Source organism: Semicossyphus pulcher, unplaced genomic scaffold (genome assembly GCF_022749685.1).
Source record: "Semicossyphus pulcher isolate SPU_LCO1_2020_fin unplaced genomic scaffold, fSemPul1.0.p SCAF_16, whole genome shotgun sequence".
In the NCBI taxonomy this organism is placed as follows: domain Eukaryota; kingdom Metazoa; phylum Chordata; class Actinopteri; order Labriformes; family Labridae; genus Semicossyphus; species Semicossyphus pulcher.
In genome coordinates this window covers 12940012-12967124 of record NW_027211670.1, presented here as the reverse complement: position 1 = coordinate 12967124, position 27113 = coordinate 12940012, and the positions used below count along the sequence as shown (strand labels likewise).

Genomic DNA, 27113 nt, shown 5'->3' with positions numbered 1-27113 from the left:
GTTTACTAAAAAACACCACTTAAGCATGTACAGGACAAAATCAGCAAAGAGATAAGAGGTACGGCTTTGTCCACAGGGGGCGACACTAACCCAAAGTTCCCCACAGCAGCTTTAAGTTGGCCAGAACCTGTTCACAAACTGTTTGCCTGATATAGGTCGAGCACTGAAACGTTGCAAGCAAATAAATGTATTTTCTGAAAGTTGGACAGTGTGCTGGAGTTAACCTGCTTTCCTCTCCTACGCACCGGTCCTATGAAACATATGTGCAAGTTTTTCTCTACTTTGAAAAAAAAAAATGTATTTAAGAAATAGTATTACATGTGGCTTACTGCAAGTGTTCAACTTTACCTACTAGTGAGTACAGCTTAGCTTGAAAACAGCTATACAGTGTCTTCTGTGGTGTTTGAGATGTCTGAGAATACAGAAATATCTCTCAGCTTGGCTCCGGGTCAAATGTTTGCAACAGAAGTTATAACATTTAAAGTCATGGGAATTTTCGAGGTTCAAGAAGTATTAAGGGAGTTTTAGGATCTACGTTTTTGTTGAAAATCGATCAAAGCCCAGAACTAAATGTATTGAATTGCAACATTAAGTCTGGAGTACCCCTTTAAGAGATCAAAAGCTTGTCATGGTTACCAGCATCTTCACCGGCATCCTAGCTCTCAATGTTGTTTACTGATAAATGACACACGACAACTGCTTTGTCGAAACACAATTTATTATAATGAATCACTTTTAAACTTTAAATTATTTAAAACCTGTATATTCCATAGGCCCAATGGAAATACCTCACTTCATACACAAAGTTGAGGGTTAAAACTTTAGCTACAGAAGTTGTTTTTAATGGTGTAGCTTATTTCACAGACCTTTGTACCAAAGTTGTTTGCATTGTTTGACAAGTGTTAATGTAAGCAATTAGGACTAGAATATATATATATATATCCATGCTTCTCTGTGTCAGAGCAACTGTAACACCCAAATTTCCCCCCGGGGATTCATAAAGTATTTCTGATTCTGATATGCGAAAATGTAAAGTTAAGATCAATTAAAAAGTGCAAAAGCAGAAACAACCAATTGCTAATTTGTGTCTGATATGACCGGACTGTGTTGTAAATATCTGCTACATTAAACTGAAAGTTTGACGTATAAGGAGAAATTAATCATTAAATCCGAATTAGTGACTTCGTATAACTTGTTCTGAATTCAATCTAAGGGCTTACAGGCTTCACTTTAATCTGCATTTATACAGATTCCTGCCACCTAAACAATTATTGCTTAACTGTTTTATATAAGATTTGTCCTACAAAAAAATATTAAATAACACAACAGCCTAAGTAATGTTTTTTTATCCATTTAGCTTTGAAAAAAAACACAGTATGTAGTTAATTAAATAAAAGAAGAGAAAATGTGTCATTTAAAACCTGTTTCTAAAAATGAGTTGAGTATGTTATTTTCTTGTCTGTCTGCTGTCAGATCATTGCAAACTCTTGTGGGAGTCCTCGTGTTGCTGGAAAGGTATGAACAGCCCGACAGCGCCAATCCTGAGCGCAGTATCTCGTTCGACCACATGGTGGCGTTAAAGGCCTGCTCAGAGTAGAGAGGAAAAAGACCTGCAAAACAAAAGCGAGGGCATGAGCAAAATCAATACTTAGCTACATATCATTTCCCAAGATGGGTCCATTTGCTCTGATGTCACAAAGAGCAGCATGCAATTAAATATCATTATACCATGGTCCGGTTGAATACTCGATTCTGATTAGCTGCAGGGTGTCAGTTAATTTCTGACAGTGGACACCTTCTTAGTTGTACCAGTGGAGCTATCTGCTCACCTTTCTAAACAAGATATATCTGTATAATGGACGATGAGGTGTCCATTATCAGGAATTAATGTTTTGAGTGACAATTCTTACTGAAAGAGGGACCCAGTTAGCTCATCAACAAGGCCACCTGGAACAAAACAAAACATACATAAGTTAAGAAAGCCAAAAATGATCGAATGCATTCAGTAACAATGGTGCCTGCACAGCACGAGGAATCACAAGTGTTTACCTGGCGTGCAAATTGTGTCACACAGTAAGGGGCAGAGATAGCAGGAAGAACAGCCCTGAAAGACAAGGAAAAAGGTTAAAATGCTGAATATGCCCCACTCATGTGTCGACTTTAATGTGTATTATCCACATTATTTCAGACAGAGAGATGCTTACTTGGCAGTGTTCACAGTGATCTGACTCGTCTCCTTCTTCACAGGGGCATTTGTCACAGTTAGTAGAGCAGTGCTAAAACACAGAAAGGGGCAACACAATGTAAATCAATTATAGTAGTCACTTGGAATAAAACAAGGTAATCACAACTGGATATGATACACCATTAAAGTCATGTAGTAATAGTTTTACCTCACAGATGGAGCACACACTGCACAAAGAGTAAGGCTGGAAATGCAGCAAGTCAGCGACGGGCTCCTCTTCACTTGCGTCTTCCGCGACTTCTGCAGGCTCATCTGTTTAATGTAAACAGTAAGCGTCTGATTAGGACTCTTGAGCTAGCAAAACGTCACCCTGGCATGACAAATCAATGTTTCCTGATGTAGCCCATATGTTAGCCGCAAGTTTACAATGCCTTCATGCCTAACTAAGTTGGACATCCCCCCCTTATGGCCAAATACTGGCAAAGCTAGTAACAATAAATGTTAGCATGCTAACACGCTAAAGCAACATTGGATACATTATAGACATTAACTGCGTATTAGTATTAAGCATGTTAGCATGCTGATTTGCACATTTAGCTTAAGTACAGCAGCTCACAGAACCATTTGCACGGCTGTAAACTCATTGTCTTGGTTCACTGAATGTCAGGTTTGGTAAAGTATTTTGGTCACAATTATTAACTTATATAACATGTCTTAAAATCCTTATCAAGATACCAAACTTACTTTCGGCTTATAACATTATAGAATATTTTAAACTGCCAAATGTTGAAGTCAGTATGGGACTCAAACATTCAAAATAGTTTGGGCTATATATTCTTCTTTATCTAAACCCTCATGAGATCCTGTAATTATCCAAGCTCCATTGTATTCTCACAATAATATGTTATATGATGGCTGTAAAAGCTTGTCACCTGAGACTCAACACTTGCAACAACAAGTGCACACCGTGAGATCCAAGTGTGCAAACTATCCCTAAAGAAAATAAATGATAACTAAACTATGCAGACTGGCTGTCGTTGAATAGTTAACAATAGTTGTTGAATAGTAAACAATAAAGAACTACACCAAAACTGCTTTTATGCTGTTCTCATTGTGGTTAGTCAGTGATCGACAAACAGTCTTGTGTTGGACTTTAGCGTTGTAGCTCTAATCAGATTGTTTTTAAATACTTAAACCCTCTTAAACAAGGAGGGGTAACCTAATTGATTGATTGATTTTTCCCTTATAGGCCACATAAACATTTGTGTTTGTCTGTGCTTACACACTATAAAGTATGAGTACCTTTGTTGGGGTCTTAAAATAGCCGCATTGGTCAACAAAAGGCATGAATGGTTTACATACTGCTGGGTGTCAGCCACCACACAGATAAGCAGGTCTATTTTAGGACTTATAAGAGTGATAGAGTCCCTACTGTAGCTACAGCTAGCATAACAAAGTCAGAGGGCTGCTGTAGAGTTAAAAGAGGGGCCCAGGGCGTAGTTAATATTGTTGTACCTTATTCTGTCTTAAATTATTGCTCAGTTAAAATAGTTGTGATAACCCATAAATATTACAAAAAATTTAAATGTTTCAAAATAAAAGAAGGGATACCGTCATCTTCCTCTGCTTCAGTTGCATTCAGTACAGCGTCATCCTCAGCAAAATCCTCTTCTTCTTCTTCCTCCTCCTCAGCATCATCAGCTGCTTCTTCTTCAGCGGCTTCATCATCCTCTTCAGAAGCTTCCTCTTCGTCCTCTCCTTCCTCCTCCTCAGCCGCATCCTCCTCCTCCTCATCTGCATCCTCTTCTTCCTCTGCTGCTGCCTCCTCAGCCTCCTCTTCTTCGTCTTCAACCTCATCTGCAACCTCTTCCTCTTCGTCGTCGTCGTCTTCCTCAGCAGCCTCTTCCTCAGCAGCATCCTCCTCCTCCTCAGCCTCCTCTTCCTCAGCATCCTCCTCCTCCTCCTCAGCCACCTCTTCCTTAGCATCCTCCTCCTCTTCCTCCTCAGCCTCCTCTTCTTCCTCAGCATCCTCCTCTTCCTCCTCCTCCTCAGCCTCGTCTTCCTCAACAGCATCCTCCTCCTCTGCTTCCTCAGCAGCCTCTTCTTCTTCATCTTCCTCCGCTGCCTCCTCCTCTGCTTCCTCAGCAGCCTCTTCTTCTTCATCTTCCTCCGCTGCCTCCTCCTCCTCAGCCTCCTCTTCCTCTGCATCATCTTCCTCCTCAGCATCCTCCTCCTCCTCTGCTTCCTCTTCCTCCTCAGCATCCTCCTCTACTTCCTCCTCCCCGGCATCCTCTTCCTCCTCAGCAGTCTCCTCTTCTTCCTCCTCTTCCTCAGCCTCTGCTTCTTCTTCTGCTTCTCCTTCCTCTTCTTCCTCCGCTACCTCTTCCTCTTCCTCCCCAGCTCCATCGTCACCCCCAGCGGTTTCGCCCTCTTCAGCCACAACCTCGTCCACATCTCTGGAGTAAAGGCCCTCCTCTGCCTCGGCCACGTCCTGGGCACTCACCAGACCAGAGAGCGGGAGCTGAGGGGGGCAGAGGAGAACCAGCAGGAGCCCCACCATCCAGCCTCTCACAGGAGCCATTTTGGAAAACTAAAACAGCAGAGGACTCTTCAAAACAGCCGATCCACACTGGAAGAAAGTCTCTTTCCTCTTTCTTCCAACAAAAACAGAAACAATAGACACTTAAAAAAACAATAAATCCACAGGAAATGAAACCGAAGTGCAGTTGAGTCAGGGATATTGTTTAGGTCTACAGAGAGTCGGGGTCCAGGCTTGTGCTGGGAACACAGAGGACACAGTGGAAACACAACTGAGTGTGTGGTGGAGTTGTGTGGCTGCTTGGCATGAGTGACAGAGGCACATGTGCAGGAAGAATGCTTCTGATGCCCTTAACCCAGTGTGTTTGGGAGGTGGGTGTGCAGGAGGGAGGAGGGGAGAGAGGTCAAAGAACATATGGAAATGAGAGGGAGGGATACGTTGCTTTACATGAAATAATACTAATTAAACATTAAATTGAATGTTCGTTTATGTTCATGCCTGCTACTTATCGTGTTGGTTATTATTCTGTTTATGTATTTACTGTCTCTCATTTTATATAAGTGCAACACATGAAATGTCATTATGTCTGTAAATAGCCTAAAATAAAAAAATTGCCCCCAATAACTAAAAGTCAATTTATTTCCTAATGTCCTAAAGTTTTTCCCCCTAAATTCTTAAGGAGACACTTGATTTGTGAAACTCATGATTTTAATTTCTAATAATATTTACATGTGTGGTTTAAACGACATCCAATAACGTAAAGATTCTATAAGGTACAAATTCTACAACAAAAAACCTCCTCCAAAAACATGCATTAAAAGGCAAAGCAATAAACAGTGTATTATAAAATTACCGGGGTGGTTAAACCTTCACCTCTCAGACAGTCTAATCAGCAAGGAAAAAATGTGCTTGCCAATCGCGATGGAGAGGAGAACATGTCACAATGATGTATGGACTGGATGTAAATAGAAGGAAATGGAGATGAAGGGGGCCTGCACATGTGAAGTGTCTTCTGTCATTCCACAGAATATTTGGTTTACATATGAAGTACAAAATGTTTTCACTCCAGGGTTTTGTTTTTGAAACTCTATGAGCGACAGAAATGAGATTCAGACTCAGCAGGTTGTGAATAAAAGGAGCCTTTAAGTCAAAATCACCCACACACTGACACACGAGAAGTGAGACACACATGCTCAGTTACATGGGAACATATTTGTACATGCAGCCATCAGGCAGCGAGAGGCAGAGAGTGATGACACTGCCGCGCTCAGCTCGAGCCGCCGGGGCAATTGACAGGTGGCCCAGCCGGCTATTTACAGTAAAGGCTCCTTCAATAGCCCGGCTCCACTATGTGACCTTCAATAGAGCTCTGGCACACTGAAACTCAGCACCATGGTGCACCTTTCACACCATCCATATCCCCTTCTCTTGGCAGTGTATCCAACAACCTCGTACCTATGTTTTACTCAGTATCCCTCAGTGATTCTCTTGTTAACTTTAAATACACTTTATGTAGTTTAGGTAGTGTCAGGCTTAACTACCAAGCTAGCTTATCATTTCTTTCATGCATGTTGTGTTTAAGTTAAAAAAAAGAATAGCCTGTATGTAGTATCCCAAATATTTATCATTTAAGAAAAGGCTCAACATTTTGGTGCATCATTTTTATTGCTTCCTTGCAAAGAAGTTTAGTTTTCCTCTCATTTCTGTGTGTTAAAGATGTAGCAACCTGGTACCTGCAGCATGTTAGCTAGGGTTAGCAAAAAAGTCTGTGTACGGGGGAAGTAGCTAGCCTGGCTCTTTCCAGAAGACAAAAAATACACATATCGCAACTTAAACTAAACTGTGACAATAATTGATATGTTATCTTTTAGCTGTTGCCCCTCGTTTCTAGTCTTTGTGCTAAGCTAAGCTGAGCTAAGCCAACCTAAGACAAGCATAGCCTAGCATGAAGACTGTAAACGGGAGGAAACAGTTAGCTAGGCTCTGTTCAGAAGGCTCAAAATCACCTACCAACAGATGTAACTAAACTGTGACTGACAGTACTTAATGTTACCTTCAGCCAAGCTAGCTGTTAACACTTGCTTCTAGTCTTCGCGCTAAGCTAAATTAAGCTAAGCCAACCAAAAATAAGTATAGCCTAGCATAAAGACTGTGAACAGGAGGAAACAGCTAGCTAGACTCTAGAGAAGACTCAGAATCCACCTACAACTGTAACCGAACTGTAACCGACAACAATCAAAAAATTACCTTCAGCCAGGCTAGCTGTTGGCCATTGTTTCTAGTCTTTGTGCTAAGCTTAATTAAGCTAAGCCAACCTAAGACAAGCATAGCCTAGCATAAAGACTGTAAACGGGAGGAAACAGCTAGCTAGGCTCCGTAGAGAAGATTTAGTTTCAGAGTAGTTACATCTGCTGGTAGGTGAATTCTGACAATAATTGGCATGTTATCTTTAGCCAGGCTAGCTGTTGGCTCTTGTCTTAGTCTTTGTGCTAAGCAAGGCTCCAGAGAAGACTCAGAATCCACCTACCAGCAGATGTAACTAAACTGATACTGATGCTATTTAACATGTTAGCCCCTTGTCTGTAGCCTGTGTGCTTGCTTCACTAAGCTAAGCTAGGCTAAGCTAACTGTTTATTGGCTCAGAGTGATATTATTTTACCCTATAAGACAGTAAATGAGCACATTTAGCAACATGTTATTGCTTTAGCATTAATGATAATTCTTTCATTTAACTGTATAAACAATTTATTGAACAGAATAAAATAATGTAGCAACACAAATACATGATTTAACATTTAAGGTTGTCTATAGCAACCACTTAACCTGAAGTAACAGAGGATAAACGTATTACAATGTGCACTGATAGTTGCCCCTGTAAACAATATAATAGTTGCTTTTTAACAGTAAAAACTGATATAAACTTTAAAAAGGGATTTACAGCTGTCAGATTTGACCTACAGCAATAAAGACATAATAACATTGGCAAAATTAAAACATAAAATATATCATGCCACATCATAAATACATACACTTGACTTTGGCATTAAAGTAACATGGATTGCACACATAAAACATCAGCGTTTGCATTCACTTAGTACTGTAAAAAGGATAGAAGGATGCTATTTTTTCCCCTTTTTCAGTTCAAGCTATTTTAAGTCTTTGGTAACTAAGTCCAGTGATGAACACGGTTGGCAAACAGTAAGACCTGTTGGAGGTGTGACTGTCTCTTACCAACCCGAGGATGAATCAGGAAGAACTCGAAGAAGAGGGAAAAGCATCTGTGTAGAGGAAAGAGGCAGGGTAAGAAAACACTAAATATCCAGTCGAACAAGCTCGGTGAAAACAAGATTTTATTAAAGGTAAATGTATGAACTTACCTCTTAATGTAGGAGGAGGCCGAGGAGGTTTGAACGTGCTGCCTTGTGCCAAAGTATCCACAATCCAGGTAAGAGCATTTGAGCAATACTCCATCTGAGAACGAGGATCAATAAAGACATTTTTTGATGTACAGTTACTCAAAGACATCCCGAGGGAAAGATCAGTATGAGTTTTGGCGATACAGTGCAGTTGGCCTGGGATATATGTTGACTTTCCTGTTCATTGTTAGTCTTTACAGCTGTATTTCAGGACTTTATGGCTTCAGTTAAATACATGTTGAGTTCTATTTTGATCATCAATGATTATCATTCTGTCCCGTCAGAAAATCAACTTAGAATAGTAAAAGTTTTGGGGAAATAAACTTATTTTCTTTCTGGTTAGAGGGTTGCATAAGAAGATTAATATCTTTCTGTTAAACATGTGGCTACCACAAGCTAGCCTGTCAGCCTAGCATAACAACCGGAATCGGTCAGTGGGAGGGTTGGGTGCTTTTTTTCCCTTTCAGCCGTTACTTGGTTCTGAGCATTCGCCGGGATACCAGTTGTTTCTGGACTTTTACAATGGCTGTTGTCCCCGTTATCCCTCCTCCTTCGCTTCATGCTAAGCTAACTGGCTACAAAGTGTACAGTTGCTTCATATTAACTGTACAGACTCGAGAGTGGTATCAATCTTCTCATCTAACTCTTAGCAACAAAGAACAAAGAAACTGATACAGACGTGTCTCTCTCTAACCATGCTTGCATTGTTTTAAAGAGGGGTCGTAAAATGTGCACAGGAGGGTATCCCAACTTCTTAAACAAATGTAGTTTATTCAAATCATAACTTACTATAATACTCCTTTGGCAAGTAAACAGAGGGTTGCCTTTTTTTGTCATTTTGCAAACAAGGGGGAAGGCATCCCCCCTCAAATCGCCTGCTGATGATATCAATATCAGAACATGGTGTTCTAGTAGAGTCATGCTATACGTTACCCAGGCCTGTTATATGTGGATGTGTGACATTTATTTAACCTTTACATAGGCTAGGCTGACTGAGCATGAATGCTCCTTTACAGTAATGCTGTGTATGCATAAAGAACCAAACAAATGGTGAAGATAAACAGAATTATAATTATTATTTTACCTCATTCTCCAGAGCCCTCAGCCTGTGGTCAAAGTCTCTGCTCTCGGTCATATGTTTAAGAACACCATCCACCCTGAAACAAAAGGAAAAATACTACTAAGCATGATGGGGCAAAAAAAAAGGAATTAACTGCCCCAGCGTTGGTGTAGGCAGGTGTGCTCACTTGACAGACATCCGTTTGAGCCTCTCTGAGTCACTGCTTTTCTGGATCTTGTTCTGGGCGGTCAGGAAGTCCTCCTTCTGAATGGTTTCCCACGTCATTAGCCTGTTAGCTGCTTTTCCTGTTAGCTGCAACACTAGTAGAAAAGGCAAAGGGTTTTATTGTTAATCTCATTCAACTCAGCCAAACAGGAAGCACCAGAGAAGAGTTGGGACCCAGTGTCGGTTTACACATCTTACTCAGGAGCCTTATAAGTGAAATAAAGTTACTGTTTAATGCACAATAAATGCTGAGTACTGACCAAAGTGGTGGATCTTGATGGAGGGCACTTTGCGGATGTTCCTCTTGATGAAGAGATTGATGTGCGAGAGGATGATGAAAGGAGGAGCGAGGGAAGGCCGGGAGTGGTACTGGACAATCAGGTTGTAGCGCTGGAACTTCCAGTAGATGTCGCTGTTAGCCTGCACTTCAGAGAACGTGTTGCTAGAGAGCAGAGGGAAATAAGGCTTTAATAGAGTTCAGCATGTCAGTGAAGCCACAGGAAACTGACGGACACGGATGTTCTTTTATTTACCTAAACATGGCGATGAGCAGGTTGATGAGCAGGATGTTGGTGACCAGCAGATAAACAACCAGCAGAATTACCACCAGCCAGTTACTGGACAGAGTTCTGCACGGCTCGTTCCCGTTCTGAATCAGTGTAACGTTTTCTGTGCACGGCATGTCCCACCGCTTCCCCACTGGGAGGGACATAAAATAAAGGCATGATTAAGTCATGTCTTTTTGTTTTTATCTTTACTGAATTTTAAAAGCTGCAATGGATGTTGGAAAAACAATATTACAATATTCTTACACTTGTTTTAAAACAGTAACTATTATTTGAGACAATCATACCATCCATCTCTTCCACGGGAATCTGTCCAAAGATGTGCAGGTAAGGCCTGTAGAAGACCCGGCGAAAGATCCGATCTAGGCGAGGGTCATAGGAGTAAAGCAAAGCCTGATTGGCTACTCCGTACGCCATGAGCCACACCCCCAGGAAGAAGAGGAAGAAGAAGACATCCTTCATCTAAACAGGAGAAAATTGTTGCCTTCCTGTCATTAAAATCACATCATCCTGCCTGCTAACATGAATGTACACTTAGGGGGAAAGGCTTCTCACCATCTTGCCGACGATGATGATTTTTGGTCCCAGCTGTTTGTGAATGGCAAAGATGTGAATGAGACGGATGGTGAAGACCATGTAGTCGACGCACATGACATCTCTACCAAATCCATACGACCACTTGAACATCCTGAAACACAGAGTGAAGCTCATACATGCGGTAACTGCACCACCTAGTGGTTAACTCCAATAATAACAGCAGATTCTCAACTCGATGAGGATGAAAAAGAGGGGCGAGTGCACACTTTAAATTTACAGGAGAAAGGACAAGAAATTTGATGATTTATGGGATTGTTCGGATATATCTGTAAAATATTTTCATTACGTAGTTTTGCTTGTAAAGTACTCACTCTTAAACCGCCTCATGTGGGGCCTTATTCATAAAGTACAAAGAGTTGCTCCTAGTGACACAAGCCTAAGAAAATTCTTAGAATTTCCCCTTAAAGTTAAGACTAGATCCTGGTAAAGCTCCTAATGTGAAAAAGTGTTGGTTTCTCAAGCAGAGGAGAAAATGGCGGAAAGACGGAGAGATCAGAGAAAGGATCTCCAAACACTGACTGACAGTGAGTTTATTAAATGCCATAGATTGGATTGTGCAGGGGTCATGTTTGTGGTGGATCTTACAGATGAGCTAACATCTCCCATCCAATGCAATGACGCAATATCGCCGGACATAAAAAGTGATTACAAAATGAAGGTATTTGGCAACTGGAAAAATGCAACAGTGCAGCAGTGATGACTTGGGTCTGTCGCAACCGTCAATCAGCAGGGTGATCACACATTTACAGCGCTGTCACGGCCGCACGTTGTGATGCAATTTGTTTCGTTTCCCTTTGGATGTGCTAAACCCCGCAGGCTCACTGAAGGGCACTCATGGGTATAGCGGGCTTCCACAGTGTTGTGTGTGTAATTAATGGGACGCACATCCGCATTATTGCGCCATCAAAAATAAAGTGTTCGTCACCAGCACATCAAAGCTGAGCCATTCCCTCATTAATATCAATTAGATTAAGTACTTAAATTACCAGCATGTTCACCATCAACGGTGAACATGCCGGGCGTGTAGCCAGCAGTTGGCGATGAACGACTTCCAGTCAAGACTTCCTGTCAAGACTTCCTTTTCTGCGTGCTGCTTTGTTTACAGGAAAAGAAGAGTTTTTCTTGTGATTGACTTTAATTAACGGGTCTTAAGTTTGCCGAAATTTCAACATCATGATGCAGATTAGTAAAAAGTCAAAATAAAGCTTTGTCAGGTCTGTCCTCAAGAGGAGAAGAAACCTACCTTTAAAATGCTCGTTTGTTGAACGGAGGTTGGATTGATTATTTCTGATGCATTCGAGGAAGTCGGGAAATCTGAACACTGACCGGCTTTCGTGAGACAGAGTCAAGGGAATTTATCTCAAGTTGAATTTTTGATCTAGAACAGCTTGTTAGCTGTTAGCATGCAGATGTCTGTTTATAGAGATTAATAAGAAGCTAAATCATCGTCAGATGACGCTGATGGGAGCTGGGATGACATTACGGCGGATTAAGTTACGCCTGCTTTTGACAATTTTTCCTGCATATGCCGCCGTCTGCTGATACGTGATTGGTCAATATTACTCGGACTACAAGCGTAGTACAAACGGTAACACATGCCGGCCCTAAAATACACCTCCCTGTAAATAGAGATTACACAATGTCTGACTAGATTCTATGATTTGGCCGATCGTTTTTCACTGTCCCTCTATGCCCATGATCACTGAAAGAGCTTTTTTTTCCCTTTTTCTTGGATCAACCAATCACAGCTTTTGAAAGAATGTGTTTTACCTAACAAAGGGGTCAACCACGCCTCCTCATTAAGACAAAGCTTTCTGTCCCTCCGCTGCTCAGAGTTGCTCTGAGAATGTTTCTAAATCACTCCTAAGCTAGGACTGCTTGCTAGAATTTCTTAAGCTGAGTTAGGAGCTCTCTGAGAGTATTCTTGTTAGTGAATACAGCCCTGATAATTATGGTACTCAACTCCACCTGCTAAAACTTAGCACTCAATTAGGCTGACGTGCAGGTTCACCCTATGACCTTTTAACTTTGGCATAAGGGGTCAAGAGCTAAAGCTGTTGAAAACAAGAGCCTTTATACACAATAATCTAAATAAAAAGGGACTTATAAAGATATAAATATATATATATATAAAAAAGGTCATTTTTGCATGATCCTGAAATTATATATCAAGTAGATTGTGTGTAAGTGATGCCTGTACCTGCAGATTAGTCCTATGATGAACAGAATGATGGCAATGAGGTCGCACTTGTTCCACACATCCTGAATGTACACTCGCATCCTCTGACGCAAGGTCTTCGTCCCCAGAAAGAACGTCTGAGAGGCGAGAAAACACAGATTTAACAACACAACATAAAGCTAATTTATAAATAAGGCAATTCTATGTTTCATCTACAACGTTTGCCTCTTCACACTCACCTCCCGGATCTCCTCACACACGATGGTGAACACCCAGAAGTACAGCACGTACTCAGTGATGGCCGGGCCAGAGGGCGGCGGGGGCGCGAAGTCCACCAGCAGCACGTAGGCAAAGAGCAGCAGGAAGAGGAAGTACATGAGGACGTTGCCCAAAAACGAGGTGACAGGCGCGAACCAGAACTCACGCCACCTTGACACAATGAACGGGCGCTTTGGCGGCCTGGGACGGATGGGTATGCCTGTGAGGAAGGTTGTACGACATGGATTAGGAGCTGGTTATAAGCCTTTTTAAGAGGTGGTATATTTGAAGAGGTGCTACCTCTGATGGTTGCCGTCCTGGGGGAAAGTGCTTCTTGTGTATCAGCTTCACTGGAACAAAAATAACAGTTTTAATGAATCAACACAAGAAACTAAACTCAACTAAATCAGGAAAGCACCGAATCCCAGTCACATGACAAACCAAATCTCTTTAGTATTTTTTACATGTGTTTGATGTCCGAGAAGGAGAAGACGGTGTGGCCGTAGAGGCTGTCGCTGTCCCTGCCCGGTCCGTCCTCGCTCGGCTTCCCCTGCTCCTCTTGCTGATGCTCTTCCTGTTCCCTGTAGGTTGAGCATGTTAAAGAGTAGCCCTTAAGGAATCTGAATCTTCTGACTGCTTATGACAAAGAAATATGTATATTGATCATACCTGAAGGAGATGAGGTTGGTGTAGCAGAGGACGGGGCAGAAGAAGGTGAGCAGGAGCTTCCAAACCTCGGTGCTCCTCTTCATGTCACCCCACCAGATCTGAGACAACAGAGACTGAAGACAAGAGAAAGTAAGGCCATTTTCACAATCTGAAAGACGGCTGTATTGTATGTGTAGTATTTTATAATCATCACGAAGGATATTTATTTATTTTCAGAGGTCAAAGGGGAATTTAACTTCCTGAAAATCTGGTCGATCAAACTCGAGATGCTTAAACTGTCAGTCAACCAGGTGTGAAAGCAGTGACACACCTGTACTCCGTCATGGCTGAAGAAAAGTCGAGCATCAGCTCCCATGCCCATCTGGAGACAGGTGGTGCCGCCCCAAACGGGAGACTTCCTGATCAGCAGGGTGAAAGAGCGACTCTCGTTGCTCCGATAGCACGAGCTGAAGACGTCTGAGACGAGGGGGAAACAGGAAGGAGAAGAGTTTAGTTGCATGATGACAATCTAGAAAATGACAGTAACTCTTGAAACATAAGAGTCTTAGGATGTGTAATTTAATGTCTGGTCTTAATTCCTGAACACTTTAAACATCAAGCCATATCTACATATTTACATACATAAGTTTTTCCCTCCTTTGTTCCACCCTGAAAAAACCCCGTCCACACAAGCACGGTTTTAAAAAAGCCCCGTCCAGACGAAAATGCAAAAACACAACAGAAACGCTGTCATAAGAATGCCACACCAACAGGGGGCGATATAACACGGCCATGAGAAGAAAAATCTACTGCTGGAAGACTACCTGGTGGGCTGCAATGGCGCATCGAGGACGGGTGACGACATATTAATATAGTGGACGAGTAACTGTACATGTGTGTGTAAACGTGTAAAAAGTCCTGTTAGCATGGTTAGCAGCATCACTGTTTTCGTCACGTCTGTTATTTTGCGGGGAATGTCGCCTCATTTGTGACACCTCACAAAGGAGATAATGACGCACAACCTGATGCCACGAGCCAAAAACGCTGTATATCCCGTCTACACGTCTCAGAGGAAACAGAATCCGTTTTTAGCGACCCATGAGAGCAGCGTGAAAATACCTGTGAACGTCTAGACATGGCACCAGTCAATGTCTAAATTAACATTTATAGATGATGCGTTCATGGTCTCACCGTGTGCCAGGTTCTCAAACCTCTGAGCGAGCTCCTTCATTGACAGTTTGGTCTCCGTTTCGCCCTCCAGCTTGGACAGTTCCCTCAGAATCTTACAGCCGCTCAGAGCGCTCAGCACAGACTCCCCCGCCTGAGAGAGACGGCAAGGAAAGTCAGGTGAGGTGTGAGGTGGTGGTACATTTTTATTCCATTGAAGCTCTGATACCAAGTACCCATTACATTCCAGTGTCATTAAAAAAAATCTATAAATTATTGATTGAACAGCAGCAGAACCACTTCAGGAGTTTTACCATCTCCCAGAAGAAGGTGGCCATCTCGCTGCGGTTCTGGAGGACGGCCCAGATGAAGAGCGACGCCCAGGGGAAGAGGCAGCGCTTCTCTCTGTACAAACAGTCTCCACGCAGCAGCTTGGTGGCACGCTGGGGTGGATGACAAGAAGAAATGAGACTGTGACAAATCAAGAGTGACAGGTGGCATGTCATGTTCATCAGCTTTAATATACTTAGCATGTCTGCATATTCAGAGAAGTGAAGAGTACCCTAAGAGCTCTCCTCTTGGATGTGATCTGTTCTAATCCAATAGCACTGTAGTAAAACGGCTGGCAGACGTCCCCCATCAACAGCTCCAGGACCCCTGAAACCTGAGGAGAAAAAGAAGGTATAATAACAAACATTTTTCTTTTTTGATTCGAGGCAAAGATTCCTCCCTCACACACCTCAAACAAGCTCATCTCCTTCAGAGGGCCACTCTGAATGCCTGCTGCAAATTTGGAGGGAGACTCCTGCAGGTTCGACGACGTGGGCACGGCAGCTGCAGTTCCGAGCCGCTCCACCAGGCGGCGCTGCAGTAGCTGGTAAAGCACTGTGCTGTCAGCCACCGAGCGGTACAGGCTCTCCAGCCTGCCGTAAGTCAGGTAGTCGAGGATGTTGAGGCCGTTCTCGGTGAAGAGACGCACAAACTGAGGCTTGTCGTTGACCAGCGCGTCCGTCATGGAGTCCTCCAAGTCTTCATACTATGTGTTTGGATGAACGGTTTATTAGGCAGCTTTAAATACAAGCTTAACATCTAATCTTAAGAGGGAAAAAATGTATGACGTGATGTTTCCCCCCTCACCCTCCACTGGATGTCTCCATTAAAGAGTTCACTCTTAGCGATGTCCACCCTGTTCCATGTGACCGCTAGCTTCAGCTCCTCATTGTAAGGACTGGCATCGATAGACGCACGATGCTTGCTAGCTGAAAAACACAGAATAACATCAAAATGAAGGTGTGTTGTCATCTTATACATTAAATGTCAAATATAAGGTCAAATAGTTGCACGTACCTCCCACCAACGTTTTGAGCAGGACTGTATCGAAGTCATTGGGGCCCTCCTGCTCTCCGTGGTAGATCGTGATGAAGTCCCTGTTCTGATAGATGCTCAGAGCCTGGAGATGCAAAAAAGGGGACAGAAGAGAGAAATAATTATAATATAAATAACTTTATGACTGTAGCACTTCTTTGTCTGTGAAGGTTGTCAGTCATCCAGGTCATGGTAATTTGAAGCTTAATCCAGAAGGGCAACTGGACTCGATTAAAGTTCTTGAAGACACTTCTCATCGGAGAGGCATCTTCAGTTCTAAACTGTCTGGTGGACAGAGCTAGAAATATAAGCCTCTGTAGGTCAGGAGTATGCTAATAGATGTGTAATCAAGGGAGAGCTGTTGACCTAAAGGCATGAAGCCATTTCTGGTGTCCGGTCAAGCTCAATTTCTTCAGTGTGCGCAGCGTCAGCTGGTTTGTGTCTACAAAGGCTAAAAAACACAGCCACAGGGAATGAACAAACTGCCCATCCCTCCATTGCCAACTACGGCTTACACTACAAGACTGTTAAAGGGATAGTTTGGATTTTTGGACACCAAATTGTGTGAAATACTTGCTACTAGTGTGGTGGATGCAAAGCTATTAGCTCACTCGCCGAGTCCCGTGGTTGGAGTTGTGGCCGGTTCCGTAGGTAGAAAAAGTAGTTCCGGCGAGACGCCAGGGTCATGAAACCAAAAAGTTTTACCACACAAAAACAACACGCAGGCAATGGTGATCCATTTTCAACTCAAAAACATCATCCTAGGATTTTATATACCGCGCTGTTTTTTTTGGCACTATTTTCTCTCTTGAAAAATCCAGTATCACTACGCCTGCGGCAGGCTGGTTTCTCAGTTAAGCCGACCTTGTAGCTGTTTCACGTTGATTCTGACTGATTTGCTTCATTGTTGAAGTAAACATGTTGGAAACTATGAAAGTGATTAGGAAGGGGACCTTCAAGGGCACGATCCGTGTCAAGAAAACGATGAAATACGTGCGGTGGAGGCCACGAAAATCACTAATTCACCACATTTATTTTCCTCTGTGACAATAAACGTCGACTCAGGTTACCTATCCCAGCGTGTTCGCTTAAAAAAACAGCTGATGGATCACGTCACCTGAGAGAACTTTAGAACTGGCCAGAACTCCGACCACGGGGCTCGGTGAGTGAGCAAAAAAAAAAAAAAAAATCTGAACTATCCCTTTAACACCTCTTTCAAACCAGCGGTCTTCTCCGACCAGGATGCGTCCTTGCTGTCTTCAAAGGAGTGTCCTTTGTCCTTCAAATGTAGGTGGACAGCTGAGCCCTGGCCTCAGGAGCTGGCTCTCCTATGCTGGGCCATGCGTTTGTGGAGGGGTTGTTTTGTTTCCCCGATGCACAGGTCCCTGCATTCCTCATAATGATGAGAGGTGAAAACGTCTTCAGCCGAGTCCTGCTGCCCTTTTGGATTAAGCTTGGAAGCGCTTCTTTAAAAACATGGTTACAAAGAGCTTTACGACAGCAAAGCAATGGACAACCTGAATAAAAAGAGAGCTGTTAGTTAGCAAAGCAGTTATTGAAAGGGCAATTTCAAATGTGGTTGTAAAAAAATAATAAAGCAAACAGACAAAAGCATTGGTTTAAGAATTATAGCAGCTTTAGTGTGTTTTGAGGTTTGTTCAAAAGTCAGGGGGCTCCAACAACAGATGCAAAGTCACCTGTAGATGGCAGATAGATTTGGGAACAAAGGGTATTGTTTGTCAAATCCATGATACTGTTAAGTGCTCAAATTGACTCTGCTGAGTGAGCTGTATATCTGGTGTTTGAGCCCCAGCAATAATAAACAGTGTGCAAGTAGAAAAGAATAAGATAAGGTGTATCTAATCAGCAGAGTTCAACAGATAACAAATCACAACACAGTGAAGTGAATCGTGATTATGTTACTGATTCAATATCCAGCAGCTTCACGCTTGTATTGATGTCATTACCACTCAAAATAGAGATCTCAGTAAAGGCAGTGAGAAAATAAATGAACTCCTTATGCATTGCATTCTGGGAAATTATCTAAAAAGTCAAATTTCTAGTAAATAAGAATGATTTTGATGACAGATGTCGCCCAGAGATCTGGAGGATCAGCATCAGGGAAATAGGGCCTATTTTTTAGTAGTTATTGTTAGTGCCTACAAACACGCAGTCCTTTGAGACTTTCATGTTACAAAAAAACCCCTTTCATGCTGAATGGAAACTGAAACTGTCATTTAAACCACAGCTTGAATACCAGCCAGCAGATTCAGGAATCTGGGTCAAACTGGAAGAGACAGGAAGTAGTTTGGCAAAAAGCCTGATGTGTGCAGAAACAGAAGATACTCTAACCACATTCACCACATGCACTCACTATAAAGTAAGTGGATAACATGAGCAACATACTGAGAAATGTGCTGTTATGATTATAAAAATCAAAGACTTCATTTAGGTGGGAGCATAAATACTCACTGAAGATTTATTGGCCCGTTAATATGAAATATGCTCTGTTAAAATGCCCTTAAAAGCATCAGAAACACCTAGCTGCTGACTTTACAGCTTCTTCCTGTTCCGCCTGTCGAAACAGTTAATCCGTACTGACCCGTTCAACGAGTTTGTCCGCCTCCTCTTCATTAGGGAAGTGCTTCTTAACCCGTTCTGCCACTCTGTCTTTCAGATCCACGCTGGGACCCGCCTCGCCGTCTCCCTCGCCGGACGACTGCACAGCCGGGGCTGACGACAGGTTCTCCAAGACGTCGCTCAAGAAGTCGGCAAGGCCTCCTGAGCCGGCCAGCACCAGCCAGGGCATAGAGTTCTTCAGAGACAGATCCACCCTCTGACAGGAAAGAGAGCGAGAAGATTCTTTGTATAGGGCATCAGAAATAATATATTTAAGACCGTTAATTAACATGACAGGCAGCGTCTGTACCTCCAGCATGCTTTTGTCCCCCGATACCAGCATGCAAAGGACGGGAATGTCGATGCTGCCGCTGCCTACAAAACACAAACATTGTTATTAACTCCTACAGAAAGTTATTCATTCATTCTGCCTCAGACATTTTTATGATGCTTGCAGACTTAAAACAATCAAACTGCATATTTTTCTTGAGCTTAAAGAAAGCGCACCCTGTTACATCTCTAACAAATCTCAGCTTGATTTGACATGTTGGAGAGCCGCAGCTCGAATACATGCAGCAGCATGTAGCGGCTTTTCCTCCAGTGGATACCAAAGAATCATCTTATCATCACACACATTAATAAAAGATAGAAGATAAATAGCTTAAAAGCAGGGTTGAATGTGTAAAAACATGTTGTGTTTTCTACGTTTAGTTTATATACATAAATCAATTCTCGGGGTCTACTTCCTTTAGCTGTAAGAGCCATGAAAAACAATTCTTCTATTCTTATATCTTATGTTTCATTATCACATCTCTCACCCCAGATGCCTGTACGCTGGTGGGAGATGTAGTCCTCCAGTTTGGCCCTGAACCCGGTCTCTCCTCTGCGTCCCACGCTGCCATCGTCCACCAGCAGGAAGGCCTGGTAGTTGTTGTCGAGGCAGCAGGAGTCTCGGGACGTGTTCTGGACGTAGTATTTAGCAGGAAAGCTGCCCTGTAAGAGGAAGAACCCAGGAATATGATATAGTTTCTAAGGATAAAAGTCAATATCTGCAGTGTCTTTGGATTCACCAAAGTTTTAATAGGATATGATTACTTTAAGGAGGTAAATACATCGGGTATAAAGTACCTGAGGGTTGACCAGCTGCTGGCGGTTGTGCACCAGGCCCCAGGGAGCGATCCCCAGCGCCACCACCTTGTTAAGAGAGACGGACGAGGCCGCGGTGGCGTGATCCCTCACCGCCTCTCCAACACACCTGCCAACGCCTTCGCGCAGGCCGGCCGTCAGGATCCACGCTCCTGGGAAGCAGAAGAGAAACAAGCATGAGAAAAGAAAGGGGAATGATTGGTTGTTTAAAGAGAATTTTGCTGCTATAAAGCAGAATTTTATCTTTGTTTCATTGAGTGGTAATGTGTTTTTCCCGATAATCCAGGGGTAGATTAATAATTACTTGCATTTGTAAGCATTTAAAATGACTACATGTGGTTTTTATTGGGCTGGAACTTCTTTAGAATGTTAAAGTTAAATTCAAATGAAGGAATCGGATCAGAAAGAAACAATAACGAAATGAAACAAAAGTGAAGAATGAGAAGACAAACTTTCCCTTTTTTCCAGAATAGGGATGTGAGCTTTGCTGAAGTGCAAATACAAATCACAGCCGTAGACGAAGATGCATACTGATCTATTAAAGAAGCTGTTTAAAAAAAGGGAATAGAAAAAAATGCACCTAGTACCAGAGAAATTCATAAAAGTGATGATATGTTGCAAGTTTGCAAAAACATGTTCTCACACTTCTGCACTGCTTTCCAAACAACCGTGTTTGTCCTGCTGCCGAACAGTAGCAACCTGTCCTCGGAGTGTTTGTGCATGCTGCTCATTATCTCCACTCTGATCTGCGTCCTCTGAGAGAACACAACAGTTAAAGTTGACCTCAGATGACGGGAGATCAGTATCGCTGAATGCCACCTGCTCTTGGCACAGTCGTCGGGAGGAAACGGCCATTGTGGTTCCAAATTAGGATCGGACCCCGGGGAGTCATACAGTGTCATTACACCGATACATTTTGCAACAGCTGTATTTTTCCGAGTAAACCGCAGCTTCTGTGTTTTCCGAGTAAGGGTTGATCCGTTACTAACGTTAACAATCAGTTACTTAGAAAGGTTTATGAAATATAGAAAATAATATAGAGGAATGAGATAAAAAAATAAAAAACAGAAATAGTCTTCTTAAGAGGAAAGAAAACAGAAGTAACTTTTGATGGGACTTAACCACAGTGAGAAATACTGCTTTCAAGGGAGGTCAAACGAGGATAAAATATCATTTGCAGCACTGATATATAACACAGGTGAACAAATCAATATAAAGAAGCTAACTAATACTTAGAGACCAGAGCATCTGTGTCCAAAGTTTCTGCAGGATTTATAAAGTTACATTTCAGACTTTTTGTTGAGTTTTTTTTAACACCACTTACAGTCCAATTTGTAAGTCAGTATGATGGAAACCAGATGGGACAATAAGGCGTAGAAATATTTACAAATACACAACATTTATTCCATTACTTCCAAGCAGTGTATCTATTATTTCTTATATTTTAATCAAAACTTGGATATGCATCAAAAACCACCTTCAGTTTTTGACTTCAGATTTTGACGTTAGTGCCGGGGTGGTTTCCGATGACACATTTTGAGGTCGATTTTTTACTTCAGTTTTTGAAGCTTCTTTCCAGGGTACACAGACTGAGTCTGTGTCTCAATATAAATATCTCGGCATTGTAATTGATGAATCTCTCTCTTTTACACCACATATTCAGCAGCTGGAGAAAAGATTAAAACTTTAGAATCAAATCCTGCCTTTCTTTCGAGTCTAAAAAAAGACGGGTTGCTGCCCTTTTTTATGTCTGTGCTGGACTATGGTGATGTTTTGTACATGCATGCCTCTTCCCAAAGCTTACATGCTCTGGACACTGTGTGTCATGGAGCACTGAGGTTCATCACTACTTTAAAGCCCTCGCTCATCACTGTTTGCTGTATGCACATGTTGGATGTTGTGCTTGAGATATTTACGATTGTGCTTGTTTTAGACAAAGATTGACTGGTTGTTATTTCATGTTTTATAGTCAGATATTCTGTGTTATGTTTGTATGTATGGCTGCTTATTGTTTGTCTGAAACTTTGTTAATGTACTGCTGCCTGTCTTGGCCAGAACACTATTGAAAAAGAGATTTTTAATCTCAAGAGCTTTTTTCCTGGTTAAATAAAAATAAAAAAAATGGATGGACTAATGAGGCAATAATAAAAGGATTTCCTCATCTAGTAATTCACTCCTTATGGCCGTTAGCTTCCTGGTACTGTAGCTGACAGCAGAGAAGGTGCATACTAAACTGAATGTCTTACCGTGCTGACTCAGACTCCACTAACAGGATGACACAGCGTCTGCCGCATCGATCCACAGTCATAACAATCCAGATATTGGGTCATAAATGTGTCATGTCTCATTTAATTACATACAGAAACAGTCATGTATACACTGTGCACGTGTACACTCTGTTTTAAGTAGCACCACTGTCACTTTCAAGCTTCATCAAATGTTTTACTGACTGAATACAGACGTGTTGTCATTGTTATTTTGGTTATTTGTACGAAAATTAATGTTGATTTAAATTAAATGTGTTATCTTTTTGTATTTGGCCTGTTGTAATAATAATCAATAATATAATTGTTGTATATCCTGATGGCATATTTACATGTTTGGTAAATATGACATATGGTAGTCGCTAACTGGGATCCAAATAAATAAATTGTACAGAACATGATTACCAATAGCAGGAAAGAAGAAAATATTAGGACTAATAAATTTGGGACTTTTTGGGACTTTCTAAAGCAGTTTTTTTTTAAACTAAACTATGATTTAAAAATACTTTTTTAAGACCTGCAAATATCCCAAAATGAAAGGTCTGCCGGTCAAGGGAATAATTATATATGTAAAGAACACTGTGTTACATGTGTGGGACACTGTGTAACATGATGTACTTAACATAGACAAACTGCTTCACAAGTTTAAAGACCCCCTCCAGTGAAAATCACCATGTGGTGTTCTTCATGTGCTACAAGACATATCAGGGACAACATAAGCAGTCATCTCCATGGCTGGGCCTGTCTGCTTTTAAACCGCAGTGTACCAAGGACAGGCTGAACAACACGTTTTCAGATTAGCAGGTTTGAGACGTCAGAAACCTAAGGAGCCAATCCCGTTAATGGACGGGCATGACGCTATCAAATTATTATGTGTAACCTATGGCAACCACTACGGCGATGTGCGAGCCAGCTGTATCCTTCATCGCAATTTTTGCAAACTCACTACTGACTACTAAAGTTAACATTACTACTACTAATGACTACATCTCAAGCTAGCTAAGTTTCAACAAGTTGCCACTAAACGGTGGCAGAGGCGTGTTTAGTTTTCTTGATGGAAGGGGCGGTTGTGAATTTGCATAGTGGGCGGGGCCTATGCAGATTCAGGAATTTTTAATGAGGGAGAAGGAGGAGATGCCTTGGGAGGATTTTTACAAGGTAATTAAACGTATTTGGCAGAAAAACATGTCAGACACAATTTATTATTTCAAGCTGAGCATTTTATATGTCTTACAACATGACTGGAGCTGAACTTTAAACTTTATCAAATCTTTTACTGACTGAATACATACATACATGTATCATCTTTTTATTGTTTGTGTTTTGCCTGTTGTCTGATGTGGTTTTGACTTACATTTTTAATCATACAATTGTTGTATATCTTGATGTCATATTTACATATTTGGTAAATATGACATTTGGTAAGTAAGTTAAAACAGAAAATTATCACCAATAGCCCAAAAGGACTATTAAATGTGGAACTTTTTCAGACCTTCTGAGGCCGTTTTTTTATAAAACTAAGCTATGACTTTTTTAAGACCTACATATATCCTAACATTAAAGGTCTGCTGGTCAAAGAAATTATGTTTTGTAAACAGTGTGTTCGGGTTTCACAATGGTGTTAACAGGCCTGTGACCAATGACCCGCCTTTCCTGTCATGAAGTGATTACCTGTGCTTTGTGAGGCTTTCACCAGCCCCTGCCTGAGGACCTCCCGCACCCACGTCTTGACCTTCGTCCTGCCTTCTCCACCCACCACAGAAACAACAAGGTTGGGCGAAGGGAGACCCCAGTGGGCCGTCATCAGGGTGTAGACCATAGACGGGGATGTGTCCCATGACAGACGCAGGAACTGCGATTACAAAGAGAGACTTTTTTAGATGTTGACAACCTATGACTTAAAAGCTAAAGAATTGTGATCATTTTATTATATAAAAATCTAATTATATTAAATGTCTCAGATCAGTTATGATAAAGCACTTAGGTGTCTATTAGTGCATAGTGTTTGTTTACCCAGGTGCAGCAGCATGTTCAAGGAAAGAAAACACAAAAATAGTGACTAACATAGCTCTTAAAACATTATTTGGCTCACCTTTAGAGACATATGTCTTTAAAACACAACATTATAAACTCTAAGGTTATAGTAATAAAGCATTTAATTGAAAGACATTTATCAGGTAAACAGACAGGCCACCCACATAGCTGTGTCGCTTGCTGGATCCTGCGAAATGCAGCTCTCCGAAGGCATCAGTGGGGTATTCAGAGGAGTGCTGGGCGCTGTCCCAGTGGTTGACAATCGCTGTGCTGAAGTAGTCCCCAAGAGCCACAGAGGCATGGGTGTCTCTTGCTCCCCCACACTGGCACAGCGCGCCATTACTGAGAGAGGTGAGAGGATACCACATGTGAAAACATGATCATCCTTCGTTTCATCACAGTAAACAGAGAGGCATTGCTATCACAGAGGAATGTGCTCCGCAGATTTCACAGTACCTGAAAGAGTCTTCTACAAAGGTGGTGCACACTCTCTTCTTGATGATTTTTGGGATCCAGCTCTGGAAATGTTATCATCTGGTTAATACACATAATATATGCACAAGCAGATTCAGTTTTAAAGGTTTAATTCCCTACCCGTTTACGCCTGGAAATCATGTGGCTGCAGGGTGAAGTAAACCGCTCAAATGAGAAATGTTGACTTTGGCTCAAGAGAAAAACCTAGTGATACTTTGGTGAGGTATGCTGTGCGTTAACACCTGGCTGTGACTTCTGAATAGGTGCTGTAATTCCTGCTGGAGTTCATAACGGTGTGTGTGCATGAGTAGGAGCATGGCAGTGTGTTTACATGTGCGTAGTGTGCACGTAGGCTACATCTCTACACAGGCATCTGCGGTGCTTATAGTACATTCTGAAGTACAAAAGCAAACAAAGGAGCCCCACTGGACTATTTTTACAACATTGCCAAAGTGCAATGGACAATCCTTTAGACTTTCATATTAAACTTAAAATATCCAGGATTACTTTAGATTTATTTAATGAATTTCTATTGCATTGTCTTCTCGACAGTTGTGCGATAATGTGAATACATCTGAGTCAAAGGAGAATTTGATTGTTAAAAATCAGGAAAATTTCCCGTCTGACTGCCAACACGATGGCTCCGTGCCATTTAGTTGTGCCAATCATTGCTGTCAGTTAGCCAGGGGGCATAATACCAGAGCCCAGGGACTGGCACGCCTAAACGGAATGCAACCATTATTAATGTTAGTTACACCTATGCTTGTCGATTGAAATGATTTGCTATGGGAGCAACGTTCAAATCTTATTTTAGTTTTAGGCGTTGGATGTCGACGTCTTGATATAAACGGCTGTGTTCGTTAACATTAAGCTTTAACCTCATGGATAAACGTTTCAAAGCTGACTGCTAACGTTCTATGTAATGTTGTCAAGCTAGCTTACGTTATGAACAATGAGCGGTACTTACAAATATGGGCGTGCTAAGCTTTCGTCTATGTTTTACTGTTGTTACGTTTAACGATGATGTAACTGTTACCGGTATGCTAGAAAATGTCTAAATTAATCTCCCTTTTTTCAAAGTCAGTGACATTAACCGGCTAATTAATTAGCCGACTGTAATTTTAGCTAGTTCTACAACTGTTGAATGTGTCAAGCTAGCTTAACTTCCGCCGGTTTGACAAGTACACATACAAACACGAGTAGACCGAGCTGGACTTAGCTTCAAGTGGGTTAACATGCGCTGCTGTTTACACACACAGCTGCCATGCTACCATGCCTTTGGTTTTCCAAGAACAGTCCCTAAACTGTGAGTATCATATTACTACACGGCCACTTGAGACGTGCTGCTGTCTGAAGCGAGGAAATGTTTGTCTCGCAGCGCTCGTCGGAGTGTGACTCAGAAACACGGGGAACTGCCTGCCAGAACTTTCATCACAACTTTCACTTCACAGAGTCCTTTTAAAACTTTCCGCGATTTTAGTCTTTGCCAAAACATCACCACTATATTCCAACTGCAGCAGACTGATATAATGTAAATCCTACCCACCTGGTCCTTCTCAGATTTAGAGATTTTGTCCCCGCTGCCTCCTTCTCCTCCTCCTGTGTCTCTCATGTTCTTCCTCTTTGTTTGACTCATTCAGAGATAGTAGGTGAAAGGGCTTCAGGATTTCTTTCTGACCATTTTCCAGTGATTAGATGAATTTATTTGATTGCAGTAACAAACCCATGCCTAAACTAAGTGCAACTATTGCAGTGCCTTGTTAGGGAGGAAACTACATGCAGAGCAGAGATACCACACAGGTGAGGGTGTGGTTTCTACAGGAGGCACTCAACCTGCAAACTGTGAAAATAAAGGCGGGGCCAGGGAAAAAAACACCGACATTGCATACCTGGGGTGTGAGCTGAGCCAAATTACAATCCTCTGACAAAATGACTCAATTTTACCGGCAATTGGAAAGAAAATACTTCTGGGTTCTAATGGCACACACATTTTGACACCACTGTAGCAGACAGACAACTGAAGACACACACGCTTTTGCACTGACTACTTTGCCCCTGTCCTGGTTGCCTAAAAATATCCCTGGTTAAGACCTGGATTTGTGCAGTATAAGTGTTGGAACACCATCAAGGACAATTAAAGCTAGATTTATCACACAGATATATATTCAATGTGAATGTCATTCAGGTCAAATATAAATTATAAAGAAGAGAAATACACTGTATTTAATCCAGGCATGCATAAACTGCAACTCCACACTCTTGGTGATATTAAATATTTATTATACAATGCATTTAAATATGAGGAATATATATTATTAAATGTTAAATAATTAAGATTTCATACAGCATTCAAACATCCACATATTAAGTG

At 41.8% G+C, this 27113-nt stretch overlaps 2 protein-coding genes across 2 annotated transcripts; both read right to left on the bottom strand.

The window, feature by feature from the left end:
- Window positions 1–700: 700 nt before the first annotated feature.
- On the bottom strand, window positions 701–4961 carry LOC138593763 (sarcoplasmic reticulum histidine-rich calcium-binding protein). The gene is made up of 6 exons (XM_069664853.1): window positions 3797–4961; window positions 2394–2497; window positions 2205–2276; window positions 2050–2104; window positions 1911–1947; window positions 701–1610 (listed from the first exon to the last, which is right to left on the bottom strand). The coding sequence occupies exons 1-6, from the start codon at window positions 4764–4766 to the stop codon at window positions 1589–1591; spliced, it is 1260 nt and encodes a 419-aa protein (XP_069520954.1). The 5' UTR covers window positions 4767–4961; the 3' UTR covers window positions 701–1588.
- Window positions 4962–7394: 2433 nt separating this feature from the next.
- LOC138593420 (transient receptor potential cation channel subfamily M member 4-like) lies at window positions 7395–26489 on the bottom strand. The gene is made up of 28 exons (XM_069664419.1): window positions 26289–26489; window positions 24725–24786; window positions 24433–24610; window positions 23906–24086; window positions 19953–20122; window positions 19643–19817; window positions 19135–19199; window positions 18808–19041; window positions 16188–16290; window positions 15978–16099; window positions 15580–15876; window positions 15403–15504; window positions 15155–15283; window positions 14865–14994; window positions 14005–14150; window positions 13695–13807; window positions 13490–13606; window positions 13326–13375; window positions 13007–13245; window positions 12789–12904; window positions 10547–10679; window positions 10279–10453; window positions 9959–10124; window positions 9686–9867; window positions 9388–9520; window positions 9225–9297; window positions 8102–8195; window positions 7395–8002 (listed from the first exon to the last, which is right to left on the bottom strand). The coding sequence occupies exons 1-28, from the start codon at window positions 26376–26378 to the stop codon at window positions 7971–7973; spliced, it is 3807 nt and encodes a 1268-aa protein (XP_069520520.1). The 5' UTR covers window positions 26379–26489; the 3' UTR covers window positions 7395–7970.
- Window positions 26490–27113: the final 624 nt, after the last annotated feature.